General features: G+C 28.1%; 1 protein-coding gene across 1 annotated transcript; it reads right to left on the bottom strand.

The window, feature by feature from the left end:
* Positions 1-3,515: 3,515 nt before the first annotated feature.
* On the bottom strand, positions 3,516-4,308 carry LOC120150146 (ethylene-responsive transcription factor ERF003-like). Its single transcript, XM_039162862.1, has 2 exons — positions 4,167-4,308; positions 3,516-4,013 (listed from the first exon to the last, which is right to left on the bottom strand). Exons 1-2 carry the CDS (start codon positions 4,247-4,249, stop codon positions 3,572-3,574), a joined length of 525 nt encoding a protein of 174 aa, XP_039018793.1. The 5' UTR covers positions 4,250-4,308; the 3' UTR covers positions 3,516-3,571.
* Between the last annotated feature and the right edge of the window lie 7,057 nt (positions 4,309-11,365).

Genomic DNA, 11,365 nt, shown 5'->3' with positions numbered 1-11,365 from the left:
AATCATGATACAAATAATTTTAGGGTTTGTTTGAGAAAATATTTTTTATACTTATTCTACGGTATTATCTATTTGAATGACATGTGTCTTATTTGCGATTACGGTTTTAATGTTTAGACGTTAAAGTTTGAGATTCATAATATATGTTTTTAGAGATTAGGTTGTAAGATTAAAATAGATAAGATTGTGTATATGAATAACGTATCAAATAATTTTTTTATAGGGTTTTATAGCCATATGATTATGATTGTCTCTTCCCCAACATTTCAGCATGTGATTCTTTACACCATGATTGGCTTTGACTACTTTTTCTTCACATCCAAGCTCTGCAATATTCAAGGGAAACCCTTTTACTATGGGAGCTTGTCCGACAACAAAGTTGGTAAATTCTTTTCCCTTCTCACTAGGTTTATCATTCCATTTCTTAGACAAGACAAACTCCTGTTATTTTCCAAAGTTTCTTTTGATTAATTATTGGTTTAGACAATACACATTTACAAACAGGTTCCAAGCTTGTTTGTTTAATTTCTGCTCGTTAATTATACATTTGTTTAAGAGATGATTGAGAAATCAAAGGAGTAGCAGTTGAGATACTGAAGGAAATGATTGGATTAGTTGTCCTAAGAGCCAAAACTGACCCGATAGTTTAAGACTCTTTGACTTCAATGATTAAAAAATATATTGGATCCCATATCACTATTTTTTTCATTAGTCTAAGAAGAATACGACGTAATATATGTTTGAATTCAACTATTTGACAATGAACTCTCATAGATCCCTACAGTGGTCGTATATAACAACAATCCCTTAATCACTGAAATCCCTTAATCACTGAAATCACTTAGGGTCTGTTTGTTTAGCTGTAATTGGTTTTTCAGAAAATGAATTACTGGAATTTGAATTACTGGAATTTGAATTACTGGAAAATGAATTACTGAAATTTGAATTCTGGAAAATGAATTACATTTCTGGAAAATGAATTACATTTCTGGAAAACATCTGGAAAACGTTTTATAATGTTTGAAAGATGTTATTTAAAAAAAATTTCGGTATATTTTAGTGAAATAAAATTTTATAAATTATATTAATTATTTATTAAAGTAATAGTACTATATTATATTTTAAAAAATATTAATTAGTATATTTTAATATCTTTATTAAAATATTATTGAAATATATAAATAATATTATTCATTATTAAATATATAAAAAAATTTATTATATATTATTAAAATAAAAATATAATATCTTATATTATTATAATATAATTGATTATTTTATATAATATTAAAAATATTATATTATATTATTATAAATATTAATAAATATATTTTAAATATTTTAATAATTAATATTTTGATGAAAATGATATTAAAATATTTTATTAATATTAAATTCATAAAATAAAATTATTTTGAGTATTTTTGCTTTGAAGTGAAAAGTTCGGAAAATGACTTACGGAAAATGAATCCGTAAGTCATTTTACAGAAAACACAAAGGAAATTCTGTTACTAGGAAAATGAATTACATTCCGGAAAACGAATTACGTGAAACAAACACGGGAAAACGTTTTCCGGAAAACGAATTACGTGAAACAAACACGGGAAAATATTTTCCGGAAAACGAATTACGTGAAACAAACACGGGAATTCGGGGAAAACCAATTCCGTAATTCCAATTACGGGAAACAAACAGACCCTTAATTCAAATTCATTTCGATATCTAAATGCATAATAAATCTTTATTTTTTTTAAATTTAATAATTTGATGTTCTTCTATATTCAATCCTAATTACGTTTTGGTGACAGAGTTCAAACCACGTCATGATGGTAAACTCACTAACATGCCACGATTTTTAATCACCTTTGCTGAATCAAAAGTAGGACGATATCATTGATCTATTCATGCTTTCTTTTAAGGGTTTGTGGGGGAACAAAATCAATTTCCAAACATCATGTATCGAGTGAAAAAGATGAGGTTGTTGAAATTTTGGAATAGGGAATGTAAATAATAATAAAATGGGGTTAAATATTTAAGTATTACGTCTTTTTATATATTAAACTGTAATACCAATTGAATTAAATTAAGATGTTTGGGTATATCTTAATATGCTTCAAGTCTCTCAGTCATATGGATATGGGACTGTTGACTTACCTGTTTTTAACAGTATTGCTATATTAAATTGGCATTGATTAACTTCATATTTATGGAAAACAAACATGGAATAGATTATTTTTTCGATAGTAATGTTATTGAAAGGAATAATTACGAATCCCGAAAGAATGATGCCCCCTTTTGTTCCTCTATGTTGCTGCAGCACTTGGGATGCTCTTCTTGTTGCTCTTGAGAGTGCAGTGGCTGGACGGGCTCCCAAACCATTTGTGATAATCAAATCGCCTGGAATAAATGAACATTACTTGTTGAGGACGGACCTACAAAAATAAAATTCATCAACACTCAATCACATTCAGTATCCCCTTGTCTTTATCCCCAACCCAAAAGCCTGCGCTTCGTTGAAAAAAAGTAACCTAAACCCCCCCCCCTTCAAACCTAACAATTCCAACCAAAGCTGCTCCCTTTTATCATCCCTGAACCCATCACAAAGAAAGTTTATCAAAAGTTACTGCATTTCATGTGTTATATCATTTAAAGTGATGATGAGTTATGTATCACATTAGCAATTAAATATATATAGAAATGTCACACTATTAATATATGTTGACTGTTAGTCAATCAACAATTTTCATCTAATGGTGTATGTTTTAACCAAAATTAAAATGTTTTAAAATAAAGAATATGGGACAGAGATCATTTGTGCAGAGCTGAGGGTAATTTTGTCATTGTATGACCATTTGTGCAAAGGATATCTTAATTTTTAATATAGTAAAGGGACTAAAACTAGAATTAAACCTAAAAATGGTGAACCGGGGGTCCGCCCATCACGCAAATCCTTGTGACAGGGAGTAATAACTAGGTAGCATGTTGCTTATTGTTACATGCGCATTGCTCGACAGTTTGGTGTGTGAATACTTTGAATAAAATAAAAGGACGATGGCGTTGCATTTTTGGCAAAATTAAAAAATTAGAAAAACAAAATTGATGAAAAACTATTTGAGGATTTTGATATTTATTATAATAATTTAGAATTCGTTATAAGAGTATAACAAATTTTATAAAATATATTTTTATTAGAATTTCTAATATATTAGAATAAATACCTTAAATCTCTGAATATTTCAAATTATTTTTAATGCTAACATTATTACGCTAATTTGACCGTATTTTTTTTCTCTGAAAATGACAAGCATGACAGTGCTTAGTTCTAGACAGCTAGCTTGTGAAAATTTTGGCAATGAAAGTAATTTATTACACAAGATTAGGTACCTCGTAAACCCCAAAAAAAGTAGTAGAAAATAGAGAAATTCCCACAACTTCATCCATAATTGGAAACAGAGCAGATGTTAATAATATCATAGTACCAGAAGCTTACTGTACATTAAGCATCATCTCCTACTAGATTGTTGCTAAGAAGAATGAGTTAATATTAGCCAATGCCAAGGGGTTGAATTCTCTAAACATTGCAGAGTTCAATGGAACCATAGTCCAGAAGTTCCTCGATCATCTGCTCGATGTGATCCTCTTCAAGTGGTTTGAACTGCTGCTGGTTGGTTTCCACTTGAGCATTCTTCAAAACCCAATTGCCTTCCGTCTCTTTCACCGGCATTCCGTCTCTCACAGTACGGTTAATGCCGGTGAAATGCGGAGTCGATGCCTTGTTTTTCGGCTCCTGAACCGACTGCTTCTTGGCGATTTCGAGCGATGCCAAGTAGCATTTATGTAGTTTAGCTGTCAAAGTAGCGGAGAGAAGGCTTGAGGATGATGACCGAGGTGCGTTCAGGTTGTAAGGGAAGTTTGTTCTAGTCCTCGGTCCACACATAAGCCTCGCGGCCTCGTCGTAGGCACGGGCCGCGTCTTCCGCCGTTTCGAATGTTCCTAGCCAAATCCTAGTCTTCCTGCACAAAATGAAACGTTCATTTTAGTACTTTTTTCTTGAATATTTGACGTGCTTACAAATTAATATATGTTCAACAAAGAAAAAATAGAACTGCTCGAACCTAAATAAAAGGGAAATCATGCATGGTTTTCGAAACTAAAAAGTAACTTACAAGACAGGGTGGCGAATTTCAGACACCCAAGAACCCCAATGCCTCTGTCGGACACCACGATATCGTTGTTGTGGTCTGGCCATGTCAGGTAAAAAACAAGAGGTTTTCTTGAAAATGTTTGTTGGAATGCCTGAAAGAGAAAAATGATGCTAGGGAAGGAGGGAAGCAGAGGGGCATTTTGTAGTTGACGCTGGACAGACATATGAGGGCAATTTACTGTCATCCAACTTGACAAAAAAAAACCTTGGTTTGGTCCCACAAAAAGTTCAAGGGTCTTCATTGAATTAATAGCACTGACCAAATTCAATTAACAAGCTTATAATAATAATCTTTTGTTGCAGACACAAAGATTTTTGGAATATTAAAAAAAATTATTAAGCTATAGGTGATTATAAAGTAATATTTATTTTAAATATTTTTTATCATTTAATAATGAACGCGCAATCACCCTTGCAGTCACTGGTGCTTGAATCATAATCTCTAAAAACAATAACAATTCCTTTAACTATTAAGATAAGTTAGTTACATTTCAACATATCTTCATGGCTCTTGTTGAACTATAAATCAAATAATAGAAAAAGGTTTATACCTTCTTTTCAACTATTAAAAAAATTATTATAATCATCGATAACTAATTCATTAATAAACTTATTCATATTAAGTATTGCATAGTCTCAATATGGGAATGATGTTTTTAACCCAGGTTTTTATTTTACAATATCATATTTCGAATCCATAATTTTGTTTAAAATATCTAATATCTCATTTAGTTAGAATTTTATGGAACTTATCTTGTTATTATGTTTTGTTTGGGACCAGATTAGCAATCAAGTGGGTGAGTTTGGGCACATATAATATAACATAAAAGCAGCAAATTAGCAAATTGTTCCCTCAAGGAAAGATTCCATGCATCAAATTGCAGTGGGGAAATGATGGAGTCAATCTTAATCTTGGACTGCATGATTACCAAACCAATCCATATGATATGATCGAATCCCATTCACTGTTTATCACATCAATTTGCCCCCCCCCCAAATCACCTGATCTTTTTGGCATAACTCAACATGCCTTTTTAATCATGATAAAGAAGGGTGAAGATAGAATTTTTTGATGTAAAATAAGATGGGTACTTTACAAGTTGAGCATGTAACTTATCGTCTACATAACAAGATATTCTTTGTAATTATTAATATTTAATTTTAATCAATTTATTTGTGTTAGATATTGTAAAAGTTTATTATAAAAATAATTATTCTTGTTCAATTCATTCTATTTATAATATTAAAATTAGAATTTAAATATTGTATATTAATATTTAATTTTATTAGATCAACTTATTGTTTATATAAAATAATTTCGAATTAGTTAAAAGGAGTAATTTGTAATTTTTATACATTTATTATTATTATTATTATATATATATATATATATATATATATATAGATTAAAGGATGAGAAGAGGAGCAGATATAAAATAGGTGCAAATTTATGGGCATTTCAATGAACATAAGGCATGTGTATATGTCCCATATGTTCTGTTTAGGCACGTGCATCAAACAAACCTTCCATGAGCCTAGGTTTGTACTATTCTTCACGTCTGCTCTGCCTTTAGCAATCCACACATCGTGAAAATAGAGGAAATCCTAAAATATAAATCTGATAATAAAATGATAAATAATTGAAAATTTAATTAAGAGTATAATTTTTTATATTGGATATAATAACTTTTTAGATTATATAGTTTACAACCAAGAATGTTATATTTTTTATAATATTTTTTATAATAAGTCTTAAACCCTGTAATATAACTTTTTAGTTGTAACAAAAATATTATAAATTGTATAAACTTTTAAATTGAGAATGATAACATCTTAGGTTGAAATTAAATATCTTGAATATTGAAAATAGTAGACAATTTTTTGTGATATATGTAAAAAGAAAAAACTGCTTTCAAATATAATTATTTAATATGTTTACGATAAATAAATTATATTTAAATAATGATTTCTATATTATAGAGAATATTATTTTGTTCTGATGATACGGATCCAAACAATTTTATATGTGGATTTAAGTTAAATTTAATATAAAAGATACATATTATTTTATGTAATCATATTTATTAAAAAATCTAATAAATTCGATGGAACTGAACGATAACCCTACTTGTTGGTTATTTTATGGACTTTTAACCCTAGAATTTATGGAAAGCTTAGAGGAACCGTTGCAAGTTGTTTTGAGTGATGGAGACGGGAGGATTAAAAAAGTTTGGTTTCATAATCATGCTTGGCTTACAGCTAATTAACCTTGGACTGCTAATAAATAATCAATATTCCATTTCGCAGACGCGTTAAAGATGCAGCTTAAAAGCCTATAACATGGGTGATGAATTCCTGATTTGACATGCTGTTGGATTAAATTAGTTCATTAGTGTTAAAACCAAGCTACTTTAGTAGTAAAAAAAATTGTTCTTGTTCTTGGAGGTCTTAAGTTCGAGCATTAAGAATGTCATACGTGTGAGTGACAATGTCAAATGGTTAAAAGTTACTTTTAAATAAACACTATATTGTATTTATCTCGGATTAATAAAAATAATATTTTTGAATTTGTCAGAGGTGATTACAAGACAATATTTATTCGAAAGATTCTTAATCGTTTGACAATGATTATTTATACACCCTTATAATTATTGTACTGAAACCTATAACTTATAGAGATAATCATCATCATTTTAATCACTGAGATTACTTTATTCATACTGATTTTAAATAAATTTTGAATATGTAAAACGACGTCGTGTTAAAATTTTAAATAAGATGTAGTAAATAAAATCTTCTCACAACTAATTTCACGGTCCACTAAATTTACAAGTAAAAAAAATGTTAACATATTGAAATGATACATTTTAAAATGTTAGTGTTTAGGATTATTTTTTGTTTCGATAAATAAACATTTTTAGAAAAGCTTAAGGCTGCTATTAGAATATTTTAAGTTTAAAATATATTTATAAAAGAAAATTATCGATACACAAAATTAATGAATTTTATTGATTTTGAGGGAAAAAGTAAATTAAAAATAAAAATCAGTTTGATAATAATTAAGTTACAAACAAAGAGCAATGGCAGTCGAACGACGATGGAAAAATATGTCGGTCGTGAGAGAAAAATATTATATTAGATTAGTTTCGTACATAAAACTATCTAAAATGCCATGTTTTGATGTTATAGTTAAACAACTAACTATCGATTTAAAAAAATTAAAAATCAAATAATCAAAACAAAAATTAAATAATAAAAAACGTAGTTTATCTTAAAAAATATAATATAAAAAAAATCTCTAATATTATAGTTTGATATTGTTTTTGAAAAATGATTTTAAAAATGTTGTAACGATATTTTTTAAGTATTTTTAAAAAAATTAATTGTTTGAAATTAATGTTAAAAGATGATTTTAAAAAGATAAAATGTTTATGTTAGATATTATGTTGTAAATTAAAAATATAATATTTGGTGATACAAATATAATTTCATCCAAAAGTGATTTTTCACAGTAAAAGCTAAAAAATTGAGCTTATGATGTTAGGTTAAAAATCAATTTTCCAACCATGATTTTAAATTGGGTGAAAAATCAACTTTTAGATATTAAGATTTAAACTCATAATGTTACTTAAAAGGATTTAATATTTCAATATTCCAAAACCAATTCATTATTGATAAAAAAAAAAAACAGTACTTATCTACGTTTAATGGACAACTAGAAACAGATCACTTTATCAGCGTACGCGGTTTCCTCGTATTACAAGAAAAACATAAGCGATAGGCATTACGCTGTGTTTGAACCCGCAGTCTAGGGGATTTTGTCCTATTTAACATCTCTATCATTTAATTAAAAATTTATTTAATTTGATTCATTACAATTAAATATTTTGTGATTTTATTTAAGTACCAATAAGGTCCTTTATCATTAAAACTTTTAATTCAATATTTTATTTAATTTGATTGACATATACCTTAGAATTAAATAGTTGTGATCTAATTGATATGATTTTAATTTTAGGGTAAAGTGTACACATGATTATAAAATTATGTTGGAAATTATTTTTTTTTATTATTAAAATTTCAAAAGTTATTAAATGATTTTAAAATTTTAAATTATTATAAATCGATCATTATATGTTATAAAACAATGATAAAGTTATCGAATAGTAATATTTGAAAATTACTATAGTTTGCTTTTAATATTTATTATCCAACATGTTAAAAGTTAATAGATTGTTCCAAATCTAAAGCCTTGTTCAAAGTTTAAGAGATTTCAACAAAAAATAAATCTGTAGGTCACTTAAAATATGGCTCAATCAACTTATATTTTGAGTCTAACTAATCTTTCTTAAGTTTAAAATAGGTATTTTACCCTAGTTTTTCTTTTTCTTTAGTCTTGCGCGGCTTGCCTTCTTTTCTGCATTGGTTGGACGATAACGGCATCAGTTTTTATATTGATTGTATATAGTCAGTATTTATTATCTTTTTAATTTTTATATTGTATATTTGATTTTCTCTTCTTTTTAATTTTTAATAATTTTGCTTTTATGGTACAATTTTCTCTGTTTTTTATGATACATTTTCGTCTGTCTTTTGATATGTTTCAGTCTTTTTTATTGGTTGTTTGGTTGATCTTATCGTTTAATTTTCTAGGCTTGGATTTGACATCGCATCGACTTATTAAGATTGTGTTTATTTATTATCGTGATGATCTGCCCTAATTTGGTCTCTCGTATGAATTTGGATATACGATTTGCGTTCAGATATAGTTTTCTCGCGACGTTCGACTTTGATTTACGATTATCGGTGCGATTATCGATGGTCATTCAGTAGTTTAATCTCTTGTTGTGGTTTGTTTGCCGATGCATTCAAATCTATTTGCATATTTATTTTGTTCTAGATTTTTTAATGAGTTTTTATTTCCCCCCTTTATATGGTCCTTATATAGTCTTTAGTAGCGAGTTTCATGTCTATGATTATAGGAAATATCATAATTATATATTTAGTTTACACTTATGATTGTAAATTGTTATTGTAATTTTGAATTTTTCTATTTTAATAAAACTAACGACTTTTATTTGATTAAAAATAAAAGAGTTTAAAATAGGTTCATTTAATTAATTTTTCAAAACACTATTTTTTAAACCAAAGTTTCCTCTTAATATTTATGTGTCATCTTTCTCTTTTCCTTTGATTTTTGTTTAGCTAGCGGTGACACCAATTTTAATATTAGTTGTCAACTGTCGGGGATTATTATTTTTCTGTCTTTTCTATTATTATGTCCTTTTTTTTCTTGAATTATTTTCAATTTTGAATAAGAATCTGTCTTTGTGATATGCTCTGCTCTACTCTTGTGACATGCTTTTTCTCTGCTCATGTGGGACACTTTTTATCTGGTCATGTGGCACGTTCCTTATGGCTTTTGGTACGTTTTTTGCATACATTTGCGGTCGTGTTCGTGTTTGCACAAAGACCCTCACAACATTTAGTTCTTATTGGTTTGCCGATAGTCGCATATTGTCAGATCCCCTCTTTGGTAAGGTTGTTTGATAATATAATTAGAATTTTTAGGTTGCTCACCACTCCTTTATTACTTCGTAAAGCGTCTCGTTCGACGGAGATAAAGAATATTATGAAAATTACTGAATTCTTTTGATGTTAAATGTAATTCTCAAGGGAATGTTTCATTTTTTTCGTAATGAAATTCATTTCATTATTTTTAGTAATAAAATTCAGTTGTCATTATTAAAAAAAAAACTATATTAATTGTTTTATTGTGGAAACCGATCATAAAGGGGCACTTATGCGCGATTAATACTTACTCGGACGGGAGAGTTGGGTCTCCGATGGTGCCACATGTAACAAAGCTCATCAAACGGGATTGGAATTTGCGATTGGTATATGCTCCATGCGAATGTAATCGGGTTTAGCTGAGTTAAAGGAGTCGATTGCTCTCTAGCATGGCTTTCCCCGTGTTGTTTTATTTTAGCATCTGATTTTTTTTTATGAACGTCGATATTTGATTTACTGCGATTAATTTAGATCGAGTTCCGTAAAATCTCATTATGAATGAAATCTTTCCAATCCAATTTGCTTCATTCACAACGATATGATTCGAACCTCTAACTTTATATAAAAAATCTAATATCTCATATCACTAAATCAAGTGATTGCTCATTATTTAAACATATTTAAAAAGTACAATATAATTATATTTAAATTCTTCGTGTCATGTTCAGGTGTAAAATGTAATTAAATAATTATATAAAATAAAAGTTTAAATAATATAATTTATTATAAAAAATATCTTTAAACCCTAAAATTATTTTGTAAATACTTAGCTAAAATTACTTGGATCGAAAAATGTTATAAATATATGTATAATATATTATAATATTCTTGCATATAATAATAATGATTTTTAAGTTGATGTTGTAAGGTATATATAAGAAGTTCATGTGTGTGTATATATATATATAATTGATGTTATAGGGAAAGAAGAAGTGCATGTATTTATAATTATTGTTATTATCTATAAAAATGGAAAAGTTTTATTAACTGTATAATTGTATTAATTTTTATCTATTAGAATTGAATACCAAAATTGAGGGACTTCAACGACACCTAATTAAATGAAATTTATAACTTATAATGATTGTCTAAATATTTCATAACTGTATAATTATATTCAATTACGCTTAAATTAAGTACATATAGGGTGTCCAATTGCATTCTATATTTGTTCATAATTTACATTTAAAATATTATTGGAACCGGTTGGTTGAGATGAATTTCATAAATGAAACTGAACAAGCACTCACAAAGGACTGTCCCAATAAAGGAGTAGCTGGCCAAGGAAGATGATCATTTGATTTTCATGTAAGAATCACGTGACTTTGTCTTCTCTTCCATACCTATGTATGTACGTAGATGGATGAAGGGGAGCGGGGAGGGAAGTGGTTGTTCTCCCTAGAAATTTTAAATTTTTATATATTTTAGATATTTGTTTTTATATTTTTGATTGAAAATATGTTTTTGCTCACCTAAAATTTTATAAATTCGTCATAACTTAGAATTTTATAAGATTACTCTCTCTAACATAAAACTATACGTCCGTCCTGAGTACGTAGCTATTCGCAGCATTGCATGGAGTATGTTTGT

This window comes from Hibiscus syriacus, unplaced genomic scaffold, assembly GCF_006381635.1.
Source record: "Hibiscus syriacus cultivar Baekdansim isolate YM2019G1 unplaced genomic scaffold, ASM638163v2 tig00111014_pilon, whole genome shotgun sequence".
NCBI classification, from domain to species: Eukaryota; Viridiplantae; Streptophyta; class Magnoliopsida; order Malvales; family Malvaceae; genus Hibiscus; species Hibiscus syriacus.
This window is presented reverse-complemented; position numbering and strand designations above follow the sequence as displayed.

Bases quoted from the DNA above. Each gene is read 5' to 3' on its own strand.
- LOC120150146 (XM_039162862.1), bottom strand. From the start codon at position 4,249: ATGGCCAGACCACAACAACGATATCGTGGTGTCCGACAGAGGCATTGG. The intron at 4,014-4,166 runs GTAAGTTACTTT...CATTTTGTGCAG, and splicing joins GAAATTCGCCACCCTGTCTT to GAAGACTAGGATTTGGCTAG.